At 42.1% G+C, this 23,492-nt stretch overlaps 1 protein-coding gene across 1 annotated transcript; it reads left to right on the top strand.

The window, feature by feature from the left end:
* Positions 1–17,835: 17,835 nt before the first annotated feature.
* Positions 17,836–22,154, top strand: LOC128839341 (cryptic protein-like). Its single transcript, XM_054032250.1, has 6 exons — positions 17,836–18,055; positions 18,526–18,575; positions 18,693–18,869; positions 19,738–19,852; positions 19,942–20,051; positions 21,655–22,154. The coding sequence occupies exons 1-6, from the start codon at positions 18,033–18,035 to the stop codon at positions 21,786–21,788; spliced, it is 609 nt and encodes a 202-aa protein (XP_053888225.1). The 5' UTR covers positions 17,836–18,032; the 3' UTR covers positions 21,789–22,154.
* The last annotated feature ends 1,338 nt before the right edge of the window (positions 22,155–23,492 follow it).

The raw sequence follows: 23,492 nt of genomic DNA, 5'->3' as shown, positions 1-23,492 counted from the left end.
GAGTACTTGTGGCACCTTAGAGCATATGCTCTAATAAATTTGTTAGTCTCTAAGGTGCCACAAGTACTCCTGTTCTTAAAACTTCAGTGTAGAAGCTCAAGAGGAAAGACACACAATTTTCACAGCTGGATAAAGGGTAGTCAGGGCTTTCTAGTGCCCTGCAATGAGCAGGAGGTTGGTCTGTGGTTTTGGCATTAGGAAGAAGCTTTTCATCTCCTCTTTCTTTTTGCATTGTGGGCAGGGTAGATGAGGAGTTGAAATCTGGAAGGTTGAACTTTGTTTCAGGACAGTTTGATGGCAGTCAAACCTCCCCACCAATCCCTTCCACCCACAAAGTCCAGCAGTGATGGATAAACAATGATTAACAGTGAAATAGTTAACATTGTTGATATTTAAATTGTCATAATTACCTTACAGACAAAATACCCCATTGACAAGAATGGGTGTAGTTCTCACTTCTCTCAAAACTATTGCTTCAGGCTGCCATTTTGCAATCTCAGGAATTCAGCAGTGCAGGAGGTCACATTCAGGATTCAGCAGATTTTCTTTGCATCCATAGAGCTTTTCCTTAAAAAACAAACAAAACAAAAAAATAAGAACACGTAGGACCTTTCTGAGTGGGGAAAGTTATTGCTGGCATAAGTATACCACTATAAATCTGTAGTGAAGATAAGTTTAGAGCCGTCTGTTAGAACTGGTCTATATACAGTTTGAGAATCACACAGGTTTACACTCACCATATTCATCAACTAAAAGATGGACAGAGCTATACAGTACAACTGTCTCCAAAAATTGGAGTAATCTGAGTGCAGTAACCTGTATGTTTTTGTTGGCCTGACTTATCTCATTTTCTATGTCTGCAACATTATTTTGCACATCCAATTACCTATATATACTTAGATTGCATAGCCTATTACCAATGAAAGCCCATGATGCCGTATGGGTGTAATTCGTAAAGTGTAAAAAAGCAAAAAAAAATTGCTAAAAACTGGATGGCAGCAGACCGCAAATCCCAGTGGTGATTGAACCTCATGATATGCTAAACAAAAAGAGCTCTCAGCCATGCTTATAGCTGTTTCCATTGCTTCAGGCGGACTCAACGGACAGTCTAGGCTTCACAGTGCCACAGAGAGACAACAGTCCTGTAAGCTTATTATATAGCTCCTTGCCAAAAGCACCTCCCCTAAAGTAGCTGGGATATCACATTGTCACACAACACTGATCCAGGATCTATTTCAGAGATGGCAACTTGCCATACAGGTTTTTGCATCCCTACAAAACCCGAGTCTGTTAGCAAAGTACTATATATGGAGCAGAATGTGTGGATTGGGCATTTCTATCCCTGCCTAACAGTGAAAAATCTTTAGGGGAAATCCTTTAATCTCACTAGCTGATGATATAATGTTTTTTGAGAGAGCAGCTTGATATCTCAGTAATGTTAATGAACACATAAAACTCTCCCATTAGCAGGCAAAGTGACAGAGTGAAGGGAAAAGAACAGAGGTGACAAGTGAGTATGAATGTCTTTCTGAGGCAAGCCTCTCAGATAAAATGAGATATGGTTTTTCCCCTTTGATCTGGGTTTATGGATTATTCCCTAAAATTGTTAATTCTGCAAGATGTCAACCACCAAGGAAGAGCTACGTTGACACATCACTGAATAACTCAATCACAACACAATACAAGCAAAACTGTCACTTGTCTCTACATGTCATGCAGGCCCTCTCCATGCCCTATTCGGATTGCCAGCCCAGGCACAGAAGTCTGCTACTCCCCTTCCCCCCCACCATCCCCGCAAGCCAATGGGTGAAGATGGGATGGAGAGGGGCAGTGAGCCGGAGGAATAAATCTACATTAGGGGTTTGTACCACTACACTTACGACACCAATGCAAATTTTAGTCAGGGCTTTAGAGACAGAAAAATAGTATTATGCTATGACCACACTAGCACTTTCGTCAGTAAAACTTTTGTTGGTCAGGGGTGTGAAAAAACACACCCTTGACCAACATAAGTTTCACCAACAGAAGCGCCGGTGTGGACAGCGCTATGATGGTGAGAGACGCTCTCCTGCCGACATAGTTGCCGCTGCTTGTTGGGGTTGGTTTAACTATGCCGAAAGGAGAGCTCTCACAGAGTGGCCTCACAGGAGACCTTACAGCGGCGCAGCTGCAGTGGTACAACTGTGCCTCTGTAAGGTCTGTAGCGTAGACATGGCCTAAGAAACACTCCTAGGAGATAGATACGTGTGGCAGGAGAGGAAACACGGACACTATACAAGACTGAAGAGAAGGCACATGGAGGAACAGAAAAGGTACAGAAAGAAGAAAAACAACCCAAAAAGAAGTTATTAATTTTACTGCATAGATAGTTTAACATTTGAAGCTAGGAATTAATGGCCAAATTAGGCAACTGACAGTATTAAAAGACAAAATCCCTTTACATTTAGATGGGTGTGTGTGACATCCCTCCCCAGGCCCATCTTCACTTGTATTTGACATCACCCTTGTTTACATTTTTAAAAGGTCACAGGTGTGGAAGCAGTAGCAGCCCTTACCTGGACCCAGCTGGCAATGGAGGCATATTAGATTGTAAGTGTAGCCTTCATAATCGAATGCCAAGTTATATTCATCTGTGCCCTGGCCCTTTAAGGAGTTCTGCTGATCAGGTTAAAGGGGACACAGCTGGGAAGCATGAGGTGGTCCTAGGAAAGTTTTGGTGTGCACCAGTGTGACAGAGCAGGAGTGGGGCTGTGCAAGCTGTGTTTATATGGAGTTGAGTTTTGTTTTTGTTTTTTTTATGGCTAAGTTTAATAAAACCCCAGTTCTAAAACCATCCCTGGTCGGGGAGTGTAACAAACTTTTTGGGTCAGGTGCCATCTCCCTCCCCATTTGTTCAGTGCCAAGCACAAATGTAGTTGCTACTACAATACAAATAAATAATTATGTGCAGTTCAGTGCTACCTCCTTCCTGCTCAGCAGCTCTGAAAGCAAGTGATGATGTTGTCCCTCCAGGGGAGACACACAAAAGAGAAAGTTTTACCTGTACGTTCCAGATAAGCGAACAAATGTCTGAGCCCACTCTGAATAAGATCTGGTGAAATTTCAGCTGTTGTGGTGAACACCAGCCATAGTGAGGGGTACAGAAGCAAGACATTCATGACGTAGTCCTTTCCCCAGGTTGTGGGGATGCTGGAAAAAAGACTTGCAATTACAGTTCCCCTCCCTTGGTCTGTGAAGAGGAGAGACTGACCCCTGTGCATGCACACAACTACATCCAGCAGCACTGCCTGCCCCACAAAAAAAAATAAAAATAACTATGACCACTGCTTACAGGGTTAAAAAGTCAACATGACTATATCTGCACTGCAAATCAAGGCATGTTTTTACATTGAGATAGGTAATCTCAGTGTAAGATCTTAGCAGAGACAAAGCAGGTAGTTTTTATCTCAATGTAGTTAGTCGGGATGAACCCTACATACCCCTCTTGGGGTTCAACATGACTAGCTACCACCAAGTAAAAACTACCCGAGCCTTGCATATATTGCAAACCCATATATATGTGCATAATTTTATTTATATGAGCAGTCCCATTTAAGTCACTGGGAAGTAGTTACGCACATGTATAAGTGTCTGCAAGATTAGGGTCAAAGTTTGTAAGTGGAACTGTGGAAGAACATTTGGTCCTAAGAGAAAGATCAAAATTTATAGTTTGGTGAAAGAAAAAGAAAAAAAAAGATGGATTTTTTTCCCCCTCATTAATGTGTGTGTGAAAAGCAAGGGCAGGTTTCCAGGTGAGAAATGGTCACTGTGGTTCTGTATCCCTGTAGTCAGTGTCCTCTGTAAAAATAAGAAAATTTTGCTGTGAAAATGGTGGATTTTCACTTAAGGAGGAAATTCATGAGCACTCCCAAAGTATCTCTTAACTGCTAGTTTTAAACCATTTGAGATAAGCCAAGCCTCATCATGAATGTGGTAATATATACTTAAGTCAGGCTATAAACTTGACCTGAATGCATAGATATTTGCTCTGCTGGCATTTGCTTGAGATCAATATTTTTGCTAATTAGAAATTCACACTCTTCCCTCTTTAATCCTTATCCAAACAAAACTGTGTTAACAGAACACACATTCACTATTTGTGTTATCGCTTTATGGCTTTGAGTTCCCTTGGTGACTCGTGCTATTGTGGAAATCTCTGTTAAATTGTTTTTTGAAATCTTTGATTACTCTGTGAAACCTCCTTTATTTTTAACCTTTGTAAAGTAGCTAACCAGACACCGCGGAAATATCCTGTGACTTACAGCAGCATATTGTTATTATGCTTCAGCCACTTAATTGGAAGATACTCTGGGATACGATCAGAGGAGCTCCCCTGAAATAAACATACTGTTGTGGCCAAGATATAGGCAGCCTGCTCTAGTGGATCTCCATGCATCTGATGAAGTGGGTTCTAGTTCACAGAAGCTTATGCCCAAATAAATTTGTTAGTCTCTAAGGTGCCACAAGGACTCCTCGTTGTTTTTGCTCTAGTGGTTGGAACAGGAGTCGGTGTCGAGCCTCGGGTCAAAGACAGATTCAGAGACCAGGTGCAAGGATCAGAAACCAGAAATCAGGCAAGAAGACTGGGTCCAATGCAGCAGCCACACAGAGCCCAATTGTACAGGCAACTTCCCGTGCCTCTCTTTGGGTTTAAATAGGAAGCCCTGACCAATCAGTGTTCACAGTGTTCCTCTAATTAGGCCCAGGGGAACCCTCCCAGATGTATCTTCATGGTCTCTCATGACTTGCAGGTGGTAAGTAGAGAGCTGCTGGGTGGGAGTAGGGAGGCAATAGTTGTCTTGGACCAATGTAGACCCAGCTTCAAGACATGTGGGGCCATGGTATATACAGGCAGAAATATTTAGGTTAAATATGGTGCTGCCCAAGACAATCTCTCTTTTAAAATGTGGTCCATCCTATGATAAAATCTGAGAACTAAACTTTAGTTTGAGATCTAAATTTTTCAAAACTAGGCCTTTAAGAAACATTTCTGTCTACCAGCCAAGAGCTGAAGATAATTTGATAGTTTCTGTCAAACATTTGTTTTTAAAATGTGAGCTACTGTATCAGCCTAACAGAACTGGACACTAACACTCTCTCTTTATCCCCAGAAAAGGTAGTACTGAGAATCAGGAGTGGCGCCAGGGTTTTTGCCGCCCTAGGCGGCAGCGCGCCTCCTCTGAGCATTCGGCGGCGGGGGTCCTTCCACGCCATGTTTTTGGGGAACTTCAGCAGCGGGTCCCAGGACCCACCACCGAATTTCCGCCAAAGACCAGGAGCAGAAGGACCCCCCGCTGCTGAATTTTCGCTGAGGGCAGCAAAATGCCACCCCCCAAATCCTGCCACCTTAGGCAACCACCTAGGGTCACCTAGTGGAAGCGCCGGCCCTGCTGAGAATGAAGTACATGACTGCCCAGGTAACTCACCTAAAAGAGTGACAAGTTAGTTCAGTCTCCCTATTCCTGCATTCTGTGGCCTCTCTGGCTATGTCTTCTCTGCAGAGTTAGCCTCTCTGATTGACACCAGGGTTAGCGTAGCCCAGGCGTCAGCAACTACACTGCAAAGCCATAGTGGAGTTAGTGTGGTGCTGCACTCCCTTGTGTGTGTGTGTCTACGTCTTGATAGGAATTCTGGGGCCATAGCTCATGGCTCTTTGTGTGGCTAAGCTTACCCACTGTGAATTGTGGAAGAACTTGTCTGTCCTTCTGGGCATCTAGGGAAATTGTGGGAAGGCACTGGAGGACTATCAGCGCCCAAGTGATTAAGCCTGCATTCTCACTACAAAGTAGGTAAGTTAAAAAGCTGAACCCAGACCATAGGCACTGACTCCGGGGCTACTCCAGGTCTGGAGCACCCACTGGCAGACGCCCCATCAGCACCTCCCCTCCCCCCAGCACCTCCTGCCCACCAGTGGGCCCCGCAGATCAGCACCTCCCGCTCCTTCCCCGCACCTCCCACCTGCCACAATCAGTTGTTTCACAGCACGCAGCAGGCTGGGGCGGGGAGGGGAAGAGGAAGGAGCGAGGACGCAGCACGCTCAGGGGAGGGGGCAAAAGTGGGTGGGAAGATGTGGGGCGAGGTGGAAAGGGGGCAGGAAGAGATGGGGCAGGAGTGAGGCCTTAGAGGAAAGAGTGGAGTGGGAGTGGGGCCTGGGGCCTGAGGCAGGGCCAGGTGTCGAGCATCCCTGGCACTTTGGAAAGTCGGCGCCTGTGACCCGAATCACCTAGCTTGGGCTGGAAGTACCACTTGATTCAGATGAGAGGTATTGTGTGTGGATGAAAAGAGGGTTAGAAGCAACACCTAAGTAACTGCCCTGTTTTCAGTGATGACATACCCTTTGTGGAAACTATCAGTGGGGTACAGAGGGGCCAGTTGGGGTGGTAATGATTTTATGGAGTAAGGCCACCAACTTATTTCAGACAGACTGGAGATAACTGGACAACAATGATCTTTGGTCATTAAGGACTAAGCCCAGATTCAAACATCAAGTGACCTAGAGCTAGAAATCTCTAAGTTCCATACTGAACGTCTTGAAGAACCCTGTTCCATTAATCTCTCTGACTTTGTCAGGTACTTCTAGACAATTTCAATATCCATATTGAAATTGAGGCTCTCTCACTATTTCTTCCCTTTCTGCTTGGAGCCACCAGAGCGGAAAAAGGATTGGGATTCTTTCAAATACCTATCAATTTTATACTTAATCAGCTAGAAGGGAATTAACTGAGTGGTGCAAGGTATGTTATGGGTCTATTACAGGAATGGGGGTGTGAGGTTCTCTGGCCTGCAGGAGGTCAGACTAGATAATCATGATGATCCCTTCTGGCCTTAAAGTCTATGAGACTATGTCCCCACCCTCCCATCTCAGGCTGAATGTGTTTTGTGCCAGCATGGAGAGCAAAAATGAGAGTCCTATAATTAAACTTGGATATCTCATATGGGAATGCAGAGCACTACCTTTTATCCACTGGCAGCTCAGCCTTCTATTCTCTTCCTCTCTCCTTCCTCCTTGTCTTTTAGTGTCATACCTGTTTTCAGTTTTGTTCCCTTCCATTAGATGATTTTGCCTTTCCTGACACTTCTGCCTGAATTATTTTCCTAAAAAGGCAGAGATTTGTACAAGCTAGTATCATTGACTTCAGTGGAGACGTGCCAGTTTACAGCAGCTGAAGGTCTGGCCTACTCTTTAACCAGATGAATTTCACCTTGTTTTCATCTTCCCCTCCGCCCCGTCTCCAACCCCTTTTCTCTGTTTTCTCTTTGTTTATTTTCTCTCTCCTATGCTATTTTCTTTCACCTCTCTGTAACCTCTTCCCATTAGTAAGAAATGTACCAGTCTTGACATTGCAATGAAACTTAATAAATGATGTTTGTTAGGGTTACCATACTTAACAAATAAAAAAAGAGGACCCTCCACAGGGTCCTGGCCCCGCCCATTTCCCAGCCCCAGCCCCGCCCCAACTCCGCCCCTTCCCCGCCCCAACCCCGCCCCCTCCTCCCTCCCAGCCACGCGGAAAGGGCTGCCCGAGCGCTACCGGCTTCACGGTTTGCCGGGCAGCCCCCAGACCTTGTGCCCCTGGCTGGCGCTTCCCCAGCGCAGCTGGAGCCCGGGAGGGGAAGCGCCCAGCCGGGGGCACAGGGTCTGGAGGCTGCCCGGCAAACCGTGAAGCCAGTAGTGCTTGGGCTTCAGGCAGCCCCTATGCCTCCGGACCCTGCGCCCCCGGCCGGGCACTTCCCCTCCTGGGCTCCAGTGGCGCAGGGTCCGGAGGCATAGGGGCTGCCCAAAGCCCGTAGCGCTCGGCTCTTAAACAGAGCTGAAGAGTCGGGGAGGAGCAGAGCTGCTGCGGCCGGAGGCTCTGCTCCTCCCCTGACTCTTCGGCTCTGTTTAAGAGCCGAGCTGCCCCAGTGCTACCGGCTTCGGGCCGCCCCCATGCCTCCGGACCCTGCGCCGCCGGAGCCCTGGAGGGGAAGTGCCTGGCCGGCGGCTGGGGTCCGGAGGCAAGGGGGCTGCCTGAAGCCCATAGCGCTCGGGCAGCTTGGCTCTTAAACAGAGCCGAAGAGTCAGGGGAGGAGCAGAGCCGTCGCGGGAGGGGAAGTGCCCGGCCGGCATTTTCCCGACATGTTCGGCTTTTTGGCAATTCCCCCCGGACGGGGGTTTGAGTGCCGAAAAGCCGGACATGTCCGGGAAAAAACGGACGTATGGTAACCCTATGTTTGTAAAATGTCATATAATTACAAAGTATTATAAAGTCTGCCAGTGTCATAGGTGGCAGTAGAACTTAGGACCTCCTAGTTCCCATCTTGTGGTTAAACACTGGCCAGAGAGACTTTTGAGAGCTGATCTGGGCAATTTTTGTGTTTTAAAATAGATTTTGGAATTTATCAAACAGTTCAATCAGGGCTCCACTACGTCAAATACCAAAATGTTCAGAAGCACAAAATCTCATGGTATGAACTTGTGAAAATGTTGGCTTAATTACTCTGTTAATATAATATACATGACATAGCTATTTTTCCCACGCAAAGTATTTTTACCTCCTTGACTTTATCCTAATTCCCTAAAGTTATTCACCCCCTGACAGCTGGTTCCTGTATCAGTGTGAGCAGGTGCCTTTTAGGGCTAGAGGTTCACCATTTCACTCCTTTCCTTTTCCAGTTACTGTCTATGTTTTGGATTTTAGAGTACATCTGTGCAGAGCGCACAAAAACAAAGCCATTAAACATGTGTTTTAAATTAATTGCTTTCTTGGCGGTTGTTTTAATACCTACAAGCACTATGCAATATTTCTTTTGCTTGTTACAGAGCCATACTTAAGAAGGGAATGTCTTACAATTCACAACCACTTGGGGTCTGTGAGAGAAGGAATTAACCAGGCATATTTTAACAAACAGTAGGAGAAGGCTATTTAATTAACTGTCATAAGAAGGCATACAAGGTAAGGGCCTGATCCTTTAATGATTTAGGCCCATATCCTAAAAGGCGTCTAACTCCTGTTGATTTTAATGGGAGTTAGGCACCTAAATATATTTGAGGGTCTGGGCCTTAAACATGCGAGTAACTTTATTCATATGCATCCGAAGAAATGGGCTGTAGTCCACGAAAGCTTATGCTCTAATAAATTTGTTAGTCTCTAAGGTGCCACAAGTACTCCTGTTCTTTTTGCGGATACAGACTAACATGGCTGCTACTCTGAAACCTGTCTTTATTCATATGAATAGTCCCACTGAAGTCAATGCAAACTGATCCACATGAGGGAACCCCTATGCAACTGTGTGGAGCCCTTTGTACCATAAGGCTCAGCATGGCTGGACCCGTAGGCCTGTATGGAGCCCCATATAAGTCAAGTATATGAGTGTCTACCTGAGTGAATCCAGTTGCATTGACTTCAGTGGGTCTATTCAGGTGAGTAAAGTTATGTACCAGTATAAGTTTTTTGTCTCTTTCCGCCTCCTCCCCCCCCCTCTTCGCCCCCCCAGGATTCAGAGTTCCCCTCTCCCATTTTCCCTGAAAAAGATGGAGGTTGCTATAGTCTTTTGAAATTAGAGTCTATTCAGTCTATAAGCCGACTACATTTCCTCAAAGCTGGTTGGGATGTCATGTCAGAAGGTTTCAAGCATACCATGTAACCATTTAAGCGCAAACACAATTAAAAGCTTGCTGTTCCTCACTAATCTCAACAAACAAATGATTAAAACAACACTGATCACTTCAATTCGTAACCCCTCTAGCCAAAAAAAGGAAAAGTAATTTCAAAAGGATAATTCCCAAGTTAAGTTTTAACGTGTTATCCTGAGTTTGAACAGCTTTCCCTAGGAACCTGATTCTATCTATATAGCTCTTCCAAAGACCTTTGTTGCTTTTCTGTTCCACCCCTTTAATCTTCTAGTCAATTTACAACATTCAAGCACATTGAAGTGACCTATTGCTGAAAGAGAGACAATTCTATTCATTCTGTAGCCCTAGGTCTGCTTTAACTACTTGAAACAACTGCTTTATTTCCAGATCATGCTTTTGGCTTTAGTTACTTGTGGCTTTTTTAGTTCCATCCGCACTGGATGATTTTTGCATTCTCACTGCCAGTTTATGCACTTGGGCAGCCTGTAAAGTACTTACACCAAAAACTTGCAGAACTGGCTTTTGATATGGGGTGCTCCATTTTTAAGTGCTCAGATTCAGATGCTAAGGAGCAACTTCTGAAATTTTGGCTTCCAGGCCAACAAATAAATGGGTTCCCAAGAATTTCACAGACATTCCAGCTATCGCTAGAAGTATACCAGGTATGATGTGAACAAGTTTTGAAAGCACCTCTGCCCACACAGATTCAGTTCAGATAGTTGCTGCACTAATGTGGATCAGAACCCAAATGCATTACAACTGCAGCAGATCCTACAACAGATCCTCCCAGCACAAACCCATTGTTCTCTTGCTCACCCCTTCAGTGACCACTCTGGATAAGGGTTCCTCAGCAATCTGTGCACCTTCGCAGGGTGCCACATAGGGGGTCCCAACAAGAACTCTGTTGTCTGTTCTTTGAACTTACTTCAACTACTTAGTACCTATCTCATCATCAACATCCACTTCGGTGATATTGCTGCATTCTTGTACAGGCCACCTAGTGCTTTTGGATTTGAAACCATCATTTCTTAAGAAAGAATATCTAGGACCATAGTGACAGCTGACCTAAGAAGAATGGTGAGAAGAATTCTCACTAGGATCTGCTAATGAGAAGGTCTATTCAGAACTGAACTTTGCCATTCAGAACAACTTAGTGTATACCAAATATTTCAGGGTATGCCTTACGTGCCGAGTTAACTTGGGTGAACAGCCAAATACAAAGCTATGCACAAGTTACTGTGTCTTCACTGGTGCCACACTCACCCTCTTGTGTTGCTAGGACTTCAGGGAGCATATCTGAGAGGTTTTTGAGCTGCAGTAAGATGAGTTGCTTTATGATTCTTTCCAAGTGATTTATGGGAGAATTTGTCTATCCTTCTGGGCATATGGAGGGGAAGGGGGGTGTGGGAAAGCATTGGAAGACTATCAACACCTGCAGTGGTTATCCTGAATCCTCACTGCTAAGTGGGTTGTTTCCCAGTCAGAATGAAAAGCTCACTCAGGTTTTAGCCAATAGCTCCACACAAGCTAGCTAGCTCAGACTGCAAACACCACCAATCTTGGGTAAGAGGGTTTATATGTGTGGACGGGAGGAGAGTTAAGGGAAACTCCCAATTAAGACCCCAACTTATCTCTGCAGTGAAGACCCACTGTGATACCCACAGTGTCAGGACGAATTTAGCATAAATGCAGTGCCAGAATAAAATGAAAAGCCACAAAGGGGAGTTCAATGAGGCACAGGACAACAACAGATCACTAAGGCAGGATGACACTCCCGCCCCTTCCCAAGCCATTATTGAGCCTAAGGCACCCACTCAGCCTCCCATGATGCAGGACATTGTTAGTCTCTAAAGTGCCACAAGTACTCCTGTTCTTTTTACCTGGTAGAATGGTGATGGAGGAGGAAAGATAAGATAAGATAAGTGGTGTGTCAATGAGTTGGGCCAGGAATGTGACCAAAAGTCCTTGGCCTGTTGCTGTCCCAGCTCCCTACTGATTGAGACCAGAGAAAAGATTTTCATCATAACATTTGTTTTAATGGAAAATGGTTTTTCAATCAAAAGAAAATTAATGGGATATTTTCATTTTGGTCAAAATTTTCTTGTTTTTCTAGAAAAAAAAATGAAAAACCAAACAATTTAAAATTTAAATTTAAAAACCAAACAACATTTCAGGTTTTGTGAGGGTTGGTTTTTTTTGGTTCCTCCGCCTGCCGGCTTCTTTTTTCTGTAACACACACACACACACACACACACACACACACACACACACACACACACAGTTTTTCCGGTAGAAAACAGGTGGAAGGGAAGGGGAAAAACTCAAAAAATCCACAATTTTAAAAAAAAAGAAATCAACATCTTTTGTTTCATTCAAAATTTTTCATGGAAAACATATAGCATTTTTCAGCCTGCTCAAATTGAGACAAAACAATAGACTTAGATAAAAGAACACACCAAATAACATAGAATATTTGTTACTGTTTTCACTCTATGTGTGCATGGGCAGGCAGTAAGAAATAGAGTCATTGCAAGGGCAGACCTAGCCACCATTTAGGGCAGAACTCCCCATCTTCTCCTCACACCACTTCCAAGGAGGGCATAGATTCCACCTGGGGTTCCCTCACCAGTTCTTACAGTTGTTTCCCCAACACAGCAGTATCACTTCAGTCTAGCTTGGACTGCCTTTCATCCATATCCTGATCTCAGAAAGACACAGAGAGAAGTTGGTGCAATAAAAGATATTACGTTACCCACCTTGTCTCTCCATTGCATCAGTCAGGTCCAATGGAATGAAAACATAGAGTAGATTATCACATGCATAGGGAATATACCACAACCCATGTATTCCCAAAAAGGTCTTGTCTGTAAGGAAAATTGCACCAGTTTACCTAATGGTGTGAATTTAAATGCATTTAGTTAAATGTGTGCAATCCCCTGCCTGGATGCTCTTATTTTGCTTTAAGACTAGTTTTTTTTAGTTTAGGTTAAGTCAGTTCGAAATAGGGTTAAACTAAACTAAAATAAGCCACTCAAACTGAAATAAGAGCATCCACACAAGAGTTTCACTGGCTTAACTAAACTAATGTAATTAAACCAGTGCACGTATGCAGAAGAGTCCTAAATTCCTTAACTGCCTCATATACACATTGAGCAGAAGGGGTGAAAAATGACAGATCTCTATGGTACCCCACCTGAGAGATCCCTTAGGACAGAAGAGCAATTGTGACCAGCTTTTGGTTTGGGGAGGTGGAGAATTAATGTAACTAGAACATTTGATTGAACACTTGTAAGTTGTAAAGTGAACAAACAGATACCGTCTATAATATAGAAATTATTAGCTCCTGGGCTGCAGTTCTAGAAGCAAAAAAGAGCCAAAAAAGCCTCTAGCTAGAATAATACTAGTCTTCCTTTCCAATGCAGCCCTTGGTAACGATGCTATTAATAGCCCATGTGCAGTTTGATAGACCTCCAGCTGGGTTTCACAGTGATCTTAGATATTTTGCACTTTCATCAGATGCACATAGAGTACTCTATGTATTGCCATGCAACTTGCATCATGGATTTCTCAATCCCAAATGAGTATTCCCCCAACAGGTAATTGTTTTCCATTACTTCTTATCCTAGCTTGCCAACTTGACCCTATTCTACCTGTCAGCAGATCTGGTTCTAACCCTTAAGTGGAATTCAAGCCTGTAAATCTCCCTACCCAGCAGACACTTTAGTTGGTCTTAAGTCAGGAACTGATAGGAATACCATGCTCTGAGTGTCCCTAGCCTCTGTTTGCCAGAAGTTGGGAGTGACCGTCAGGGGATGGATCACTCGATGATTGCCTGTTCTGTTCAGAACCTCTGAAGCACCTGGCATTGGCCGCTGTCAGACGACAGGATACTGGGTTAGATGGACCATTGGTCTGGCCCAGTCTAGCCATTCTTATGTTCTTATATTGGCAACATCCCTAGTCTAAACTCTCCTTACTCCTGAGCTGAGTCAATATTTCCAGCAGGGAGTTCAGGCAGTTAGTGATACCTGAATTCTCCGGTTCCTGCTCTCTGTCCCACCTCATTCTCTGCTGAAATCCTGACAATAGCTTCCTCAGGTGCCAACATATTTGTGGAAGCTAGGAAAGCTGTCAGAACAACTATGCAAGAGGCTTCAATTCCTCTGGGGTGTGCTCTATACTAGAGATTAATGCAGAAAGTGGAAGGTCCTTAATCTTCCAGAATAACCTGCTGCTCATACATTAGGGATCTGTGCTGGGAATTGTGAGAGAGGTACCTTGGGAGACCCACAGGCACTGATATATTAACTTCTGAAAGGAAAGGCTTTGTCCTGTGCCCTGATAAAGCAATTTTGTATGGACATGCTGCTGAACTCATCTACATAAACCAGGTAGGTAAGTGCAGGGTCACTGAACCCCTCTCAGAACAAACTGTACTAGAAACACTTAACTAATGTTTAACCATCAAAAAGCTCTCTAGTATAGATAGAGCTTGATTGAAACTGTTAGGACCAATTCCTCCTGTCTCCATTCTTATCTTGTTTACAGCTGATAAAAGGAGGTGGGCTTGCTCTCATGACAGGTTTCTCTCAGATTCTTGTGCATAAGCAATCCCTTTCTGGTAGATTTTGTTGACAACAAACATTGGAGGCTATTCTGCAGTTTCATGCCAAACTCCTCTCCATAAGCAAAAGTGGCATCCTAGCTATGCCTGTGGCCTCAGTCCATACATGTGTCCTTTCTGTGTGACTGCAGGGAGAAGGAAGAAAGGAATAAGGTAACATGGTGAGAAACATTTATCAATTGATTTACAGCTCTCTGGGCCATCAAATCTTTCACTTCTTAGGGCTGACTTCAGATCTTAAACAAATGGCACAAAGTGTGAAGATGCATCTATATTTCTTTACAAGCATCCCCTTTTTAAAGTTACCTCTAGTATAAAACAGGGGTCTTGATACCAAAAAAGTAGTGCGACATCACTGACATTTGAATCGGTATTACATTTACTAAAAAAACTATTAAGTGTTCTGTCTCCATGTTTATTTTGCCCTGTTTACATTTTCTGGCTTCCATCTGTGGTGAGGGAGAAAAGCAGTAAACTGGATCCTGAGTGATAGTGTGGCTGTTAGCTTTATTTTTAAAGGTTTCAAACTAACGAGACACTGGCATGTAGATTAATTAACCATTTTGTCTAATAATAATAATAATAAATTATTAAAAGCATTTATCTAGTGCTTTACTTCTTGAACTCAAAACATTATCCTCATTTTACACTTACAGAAAATAAAGCATGGAATTGGAGATTCAATTAGAATCAAAGGAATTTGTGAGTTTGATTTAAAAGCTAACAAACATTGGGAAAACATTTTATTGAAATATTCCCCAGCAGTGCTAAAAAACAAACACTGTTAGTACATGCAAACCTGACACTGCCTAGTTTAATTACATTGCCCAAGCTGCCTGAAACACATTATGGCCCAGATTCAGGGAAACATCCCTATTCAGGACAGCACTTGAGCATGTGCTTAATTTAAGGCCAATAGGATTAAACAAATGGCTAAAACTAAGTATGTGCTTAAGCGCTGTCCTGAAAAGAGTTGGATTTGAGCACAGGCTTAAGTGCTTTCCTGAACTGTATCCAAAAGGAGCAGACAGCAGAAATCATGAAAGAGTAAACTAGATTTTAAAAAGAACAGGAGTACTTGTGACACCTTAGAGACTAACACATTTATTAGAGCATAAGCTTTCGTGGGCTACAGCCCACTTCTTCGGATGCATATATATATAAATATGCATCCGAAGAAGTGGGCTGTAGCCCACGAAAGCTTATGCTCTAATAAATGTGTTAGTCTCTAAGGTGCCACAAGTACTCCTGTTCTTTTCGCAGATACAGACTAACACGGCTGCTACTCTGAAACCTAGATTTTAAAAGTTATTCCAGTTTAATCTAAGATACTATTAACTCAGGTAAGGATTCTGTTTTTCTGACATTATTTAAATAGACACAGTCATGATAAAAATCAAAGTCTCAGCTCTAGATTCTATGTTATTGGTATACCCACACCATACAATTGGATCAAAATATGCTCTGAGTTACTCTGGATTTACAGTGATGACTGGTCTACACGCAAACTTGCACCCAAATGGCAGAGTTAATTACAACAGACTGGATTATTTTGGTGCAAGTCTGTGCTCTGGAACGAAAGTGGTTAATGTTGATTTAGCAACAAGTGGTTACAAACCTAAATTAGAATACAGCCAGCTAAAACTGAGCTAAAAGTCCTGCATCTGCACTGGTGAAAAGGTTAAGTTTAGGTCCAGTTTAGCCAGCAGGTGGTATCTAAGGCTTTGCTGCAAAAAAAAGGTGTGTGTTTTACATTGTTAGCTATCTCAATGTAAATTCTAGTGAAGAAAACACATGGGTAGTTTTTTTACTTCAATGTTGCTGGTTGAGGTCAACCTCAGGTTTTTCTAAATGAACAGTAGGGACACATTTTCTTCTCTTATCCACACTGCACACAATGAGAATAAATTGTGCAACTGACTGGCGGTCACTGCAAAATGCATGGAGCCTGATTCTCCCCTGCTTGCACTTTGGGTAGTCATTTGCACCTGTGATAAGTGATTCTGAAGTGGTACTTTTACAGCCACCTTCCATTGTCTTTGTACAGTTGTATTTGACTTTTCAAGGAAACAGGGAATTAGGTCCATGATCTGCCAGGTCAGTGTGTTCTTTGTACCCTGTGATGGCATCTCCATAAATGTGGTTTACCCATGGTGTTTAGAGCAAGCTAAATTGTATCTTGATTATGGTATCTGAAAGAGATAGATCTGTAGGCAATTTAGTAAGTTTAATTTACAGTTGACATTGAAGTGAATTAGTTTCAGAGTAGCAGCCGTGTTAGTCTGTATCCGCAAAAAGAAGAACAGGAGTACTTGTGGCACCTTAGAGACTAACAAATTTATTAGAGCATAAGCTTTGCATCCGAAGAAGTGGGCTGTAGTCCACGAAAGCTTATGCTCTAATAAATTTGTTAGTCTCTAAGGTGCCACAAGTCCTCCTGTTCTTCTTTAAGTGAATTAGTGATGCCCTCGATGCTCCCCCGATGCATAGACAATGTTTCGCTGGATGGCTACATGAGTGTTACAAATTTTTCATCAAAATTAAGGCTCCAAATGCAAAACTTAAATCTCATTGACAACATGTGGATTTGTGACACTCTCTGGAGAACTCTGGGTGTAGAGTCAAAAATAAATTATACTGCATGCTGTCAAAGCTATTTGAACCATAATGTTTCAGACAAATATTATTTCCTCATATTGTCTTGTTATATTTACACTAGTCAGTTACATCCAATAAAGAATTATGAAGAGACCAACTTAGGATCTATCAAGGAGGGACATAGTAGGCATAAAAAGTTTGAATATAGACGCACATATAATATAAAAATTATGTATATATACACATATATACTTCTGCCCTTAAAGAGCACAAAGATTCACCAGAATGTGTTTCTCTTCTGTAGCTGTCTCTTCAAAGGGGTAGAATTTCACCCACTGTGTTCATAAGGAAGGAATCCCTACATGTATAGATTACATTAAAAGGATAATGTTATATGATAACTTATATCATGTTAATATAAGTTACATGATAAGCAATATATAGGATTTGCAATACAGGATCACACTATTAAATTTAATCTCCAGCCTCTGTCATTGCCCAATAACTCATGTTATGACAGAAGGCAACAAATTGAATTAAATCACATCATACATTGAGGCCCACACATTCTAAACTTGTGTGCCTAAAGTGGGTGCTCAGTCTTTTTGAAACAACAAGGAGTCTGGTGACACCTTAAAGACTAACAGATTTATTTGGGCATAAGCTTTCCTGGGTAAAAACCTCACTTCTTCAGATGCAACAAGTCTTTTTGAAAATCATGATATTTATTGAAGCTCTAAAAATGGATTTAGGTACTTAACTTTAGGCATACAATGACCTGATCCCCCAATTCACTGCGTGCAAACAGAAACGGATGTAAATAGCACTTTTTGCTCCACCTCCAGCAAGCTGTGTGTGGGTAAGGGGTGGGGTGGACTAGCAAACTCAGAGAAATGATAAGTGACTGTCGCTACCTCGGTGAGGATCTATAAGCAGCAGAGCTGGGAACTATGTCTCATCTATATTGCTATGGTCTGGAGATAAAAGGAAAAGTTTCCTCCGTTTTCTCTTCTCTGCTCTTTATCCTGTCTCTTGATGGAGCAGTCAGAGTGTATGGTATGACGACTGCTGCATGTAACAGCCTAGACTGATCTACCTTGGAATCGTGCATCTAGTCAAGCTGCTGAGAATCACACTAGAATTGCAGAGTGACGGAAAATGTACCGGGGACAGCATGTTCGGTAAGGCGATCTGCCGGCCAATTACTTTCTATAAGCTGGGAATCATTTGATTTGAGTCAAACTCTCTTTATATAATTTAGAGCAGACAATTTAAACAAGAGTAACAGTGAAACAATGTATTTGTGAACTTTAGTTCAAATGAAGATTAATGCCTACTTTTGTCTTCCGTGCTTTTGTAATGGGGTACGTTATTAATAGGCTAGCTGTACTCAACAACTGTACATAGCAACTTGAAAACAACCAAATGTATGAATCTGTGGCATTATGTAGGGAAACTAGATTAATACATACACAGTTTTTTCCATTCACAAGTTTATTTTGTGATGTGCTAATTTGAATTATTAGTATTACACTACCTGTAGCCTGTCAGCCACTGTATATTTTTCAATAATAATTCATTTCAGTATTCAACAATGTGCTTCATAATTTTTATTTCCATAAACTGATTTCATCTTTTTTTATTTTTGTAGAATTCTTTTTACTGTGAGTCTGGCCTTGCAGGTCATTCATTATGGGAAAGGTAAGGGGAGCTTCATTTTTCCCATCTGTTTTCGTATGCAAGTTTTTCTGAATATATGTGTGTTGCTCATTTCAAACTGTTCTTTTCCTCCCCTGCCAATTTCACTACCTTTCCAAGGCCGTGAAAAAGAGGAGCATAAAGGTGATGGAGAAAATGTGCATGCAACAGCCCAAAAGCAACAGCCAAAAAATCAAGGCACTACTCTAAATATGTTTAATGACATGAATCGGAGTGATGAGAGCAGCAAGCAACAGAGTTCGAGGACTTTTGTACCTTTCACGGGGCTTACAGATAGTAGGTAACATTTCTATATCATCATGTGTGCGCAGTGCTGTAATATTGCTATATTAACCATTTGCAAGGTGCCTTCATAAGCATTCATTCACCATCCATAACCCTTTGCAGACTGTCCTCCTAAGTGCTAACTAGGCTAGATTCTGATAGTTTAAACTGGACAATTTAGAAATCCATGTGTACTTCTATTTATAAAGTGAGCATATAAAATTAAGGTTGAACTAGGTTTCTTGCATCTACAAAACCAGTGTCAAGGATAAAGAAAATAAGTGCAGATGTTGGTCTTACAAATGAGGTGTGCACTAGACTTGAAGGTTTTTTTTAACGATTTTATGTTTTATGGTTAAAAATTCTCTTTAAATTGAAATTTTAATAATTTTTATTTAAAAGTGACTGTCTGTAAACAAACAGTAACACGCCAAAACAACTGCAGATTTCTGCTTCTCATATCTTAACAAAGTTTGAGGTGAGAGAATCCAACCCAGTCAGATCTCCTTAGTTTCTGTTGCATAGCAGAGTAAAGCTGAGTGACAGTGCTGAAGAACAACCCTGATTTATAAGTGTGACTGAAATCTGCCTCTGTCAAAGTGAAATATTTCAGTTCCATACATACTTCTTCTGTAGAAGTTGTCAGGAGTTGCTTCTTGACCATCCTGTAATCCCTAGTAGTTTGCTTTTAATCCTTAACTAAACAAACTCAGCTTAACTGAACAAACATTCCTAACAGGCAGCTAATTTTATTGCCCCTAAGGACAATAAAACTAGACATCCCTAAGATCCTTTGGCAGCTACAGAGACCTGAAAGAACAAATGAGGTTGTTTCAAAGTGTTCCTATTTCTTAGTAAACTGTGGAACATTGTCTTTTAGGTAAAAAACTGAACAGGCATTGTTGTCAAAATGGAGGAACCTGTATTCTGGGCAGTTTCTGTGCATGCCCAAAACACTTCACTGGCAGATATTGTGAGCACGATGAGCAGAATAGGTAAGAAAGCAAAGATGAAGGCAGAGATCCTCCAGGTTATTACTGAAGACAAGCAGGGAAATGCAAAACCTCTCCCTTGTCATTGACAGCAACTGTGGCAGTGTTGCCCATGGAGTCTGGGTGCAAAAGGGTTGTCGATTCTGTCGATGTGGCTATGGGATTCTGCACTGCCTTTCGGAAATAATGCAAGACAACTGTGGTAAGGAGAGGGTTATTTAACTAGTGGGGAATAAATGGGGTTTTTTAATAGCTACCTGACAACATTATTTTCTGCAGAATTTGCATTTTCAGAGAACATGAAACTTATTCAGTGGCCTGGTCTACTTTTGAGAACACATTAAGGTAATGGTACTTCTACATTTGCACTTCTAAAGCATCTCATCCACAGATCTCGAAGTACTTTGCAAATATTAGTGAATAAAGCATGAGAACACTCCTGTACAGTAGGGAGTTATTTCCCCCATTTCAATTAAAAATTAAAGAGGTTAAATTAGTAGGCCACTTTTTCAAACACTTAAATCAATGGGACTATTCCTATGTGTAAATTACATGCATAAAATTTGCTGGGTCAGAAGGTTTAGAACCTTCTTGAAAATGATTACTAACATAAAATACAAATAAAGCCTTTACACTTACTTAGAGCCTTTTGTCAGAGGATCTCACTACCTGTTACAAGCTTCACCTTAACTCTGTGGGGCAGGGATAGACTATATTATTCACATTTTATACAGGAGGAAACTAAGGCATCAAGAAGTTAAGAGACTTGCACAAGATCACATAGGAAGCAGGTGGTAGAGTCAGAATGGGAACCTAAGTGTGGATGAATACCACTTCAATCTGTATCTTAATCTTAGGGATATGTCTACATTTAAAACGCTACAGTGGCACCTCACTAGCACTTCAGTGTAGATACAATTTAGGGCTTGTCTACACTGGCAATTTACAATGCTGTAGCTTTCTCACTCGGTGTGAAAAAACACCCCCTGGCCCACAACAAGTTTCAGCGCTGTAAAGCGCTAGTGTAGACAGTGCACCAACACTGGGAGCTTTGCCATCATGGAGGTGATGTTTTTAGAGCACTGGGAGAGCTCTCTCCCAGCGCTCTGCTGCGACCACACAAGCCACATTAAAGTGCTGCTAGTGTAGACTAGCCCTTATTCTGATGGGAGTTAATCGAACTCCCCAAGAGATGATGGCTAGGTTGACCTAATGCTGTCCTCATGGGGACTTTGGCCGTCCAACTACACAATTCTGGGGTGTGGATTTTTCATACCCCTGAGCAAAGTAGTTATGCCAACCTAATTTTCTCCTGTAGACCAGGCCATGGACTTGTAAAGTGTTTTGAAGATTGGTTTAAAGTGCTATATAAGTAGATAATACCATTTTTGAAAACTGTACAAAAAGAATTTTTAGGGCAGAATTACTCAGTTATTTTCTGCTTGTGTGTTAATGGCTATAGATGGAAGGCTTTTTTCCCTTGAGGAAAGGGTTAACAGTCAACATAAAGAATGAGTGCATGCCACTTGCTAACATCTTTGCCAGTGCTTGGTATTTACTTTTGATTATGCTGAGATTAATGCCTGCAAGAGCTGATAAGTGCTATCAGTTGCTTCTCAAACGATCCTTGATGGCATCCATTCACATCTCTCCTCTGAGAATAGACTTTTTGATTGGCTTTCACATCTGATAGCTTTAACTTAAGTATCCGCAAAGATGTTGGGAGGAAATTTCAAAGTTTGTTGAAATCATTCCTATCTCACTCCAATGTTAACTTTTCTTATTAATTATTATTATTTTCTCAGATCTAAAAATAGAAGAGGAGGAATTTCTCAGGTTACGTTCTAGTGGCTCGAGATCACAGCAAACAATGTGCTCTCTCATTCTCCTACTCTGCTTCTTCACATTGTTCTGCAGCAGGCTCCATCAGCAGCTTTGAGACTGGCTCTATGAAAGAGAATTTATTTAGGACTCAAATCCCCTCAGTTTGAATCAAACAGAGTTTTGCCCATTGACAAAACCGTTTTTCTAACAGACTGAAGGACAAGAGGTGAAATGTACTTTACCTCAAAATTTTCTCTTTAACCTAAAGATATCTCTACTTACTTGTCTGCCTGAAAGAGACATGCTAAGGATTAATTAGTTAATGTTAGTAAAGAGCTTAGATTATGAAAAGCACTAGACTGTATGAATGCTATGTATTAATTCTTATTACTACTTCTATCAGGGTCTGATTTAAGCAGTTCTCTAGTTTTGAAGTATTGGCTCTTCCAGTGGAAGAAACCCCCCGATGTTCTATGCCTTAAGCATTGGAAATTTATAGCTATTATTTCCTTTGTATATATTTAACATTTTATTTAAAAAAATAAAACAAATCTTATTTCAAAGGATCCCTCTGTACTTTTTAATTCAAACCTTTTAAAAAGAACAGGAGAAAGTTGGTAAGTGGCTGTGGCATTTCCTGTGACTAATTGCTGCTCTTGGGATTCAATCTGAGCAACTCTCTGCAAAGGTCTCTCTCTCTCTCTCCCGCCCTCCCCCATCACTTAGTCATTGATTGTGCCTTGAGATATGCAGCCCTGTGTAAGCAGTTGCAATCCCACCTTCCTCCCAGAGGTAATAAAATGCTACTGCCTCCCAACTAGCAAATTCATTCCTCCAGCCACCCTATATTGACCAGCCAGATCCAAGGCACTCTGCTCATTCCCCACCCTTCTGCCCACTCCCAACATACCTACACGAGTGGCGCATATACAGCCTATACTCTTCTCCGCTCCAGCAACTGAGATGTGGGTAGGCTGCACAGGGAGATGGAGGTCTCTTTCTGAGAAAGCAAATTCAAGTAAGACATCTATTCCTTGTTAGCAAGTAAGACAAATCCACACACCAGTGTCCTGGCCAAGTATCCTGGCTGGGGAAGCCCCTATGGGAGGGAGGATTCCTTTTCCTTCCCCACAAAAAACTGCAAAGCACTAAGGAAGCCACTTTAGTGAGGTGATGCTGGCCATTAAACTCCCTACTCCTAATGTAAGAAGTAGCATCCCCAGCCATAGAGTGCCCCCTCTCGTGTTGGAGGGGTTAAGGACCTGAAGGCAGCAAATCCCCTGGCTTATCTCAATCTAAACCTTACATGCCTGTGATCAGGCAGGGAATCACCCATGAAGCTGAGCTCTACAAGATGCTCGGGGCTCAGGTCTTTTCCACTCCCCTTGTCCTATGAAACCACCACCCTGCTGCCAGGAACCACTGCAACCACAAAGATGGGGGCAAAATTTACACCAACATGGGTACATTGTTTTGGAAAATATTTATTCAATGTGTTATAAGTTGGAGTTCTTGGTGATTTGGATTCTGTATCAAACATGCAGATCAAACTATGCATGCCCCAAGGAAAAGTTTTCAAGTTTGATATAGAGCATACTTGTTCAGTGCACTATAGATTATATAGCTTGTGCGGTAACTGAAATATACTGTACATTTGGAGACAAATACAAAATGTTTGGAAGTGCACAGTAAGTATAGAGTACAATAAAATTATTTTTGGCCAATTTACATCTACTATATAAAACATCCAAAATCACAGTCTTAAATGGTGTAACATAAGTAAGGCATCTGCAACCAAACAGACATGAGATGCAGGAGA

Source organism: Malaclemys terrapin, chromosome 6 (assembly GCF_027887155.1).
Source record: "Malaclemys terrapin pileata isolate rMalTer1 chromosome 6, rMalTer1.hap1, whole genome shotgun sequence".
Taxonomy (NCBI): Eukaryota; Metazoa; Chordata; order Testudines; family Emydidae; genus Malaclemys; species Malaclemys terrapin.
The sequence above is the reverse complement of the archived record's forward strand: the minus strand, read 5'-3'. Positions and strand labels throughout refer to the sequence as shown.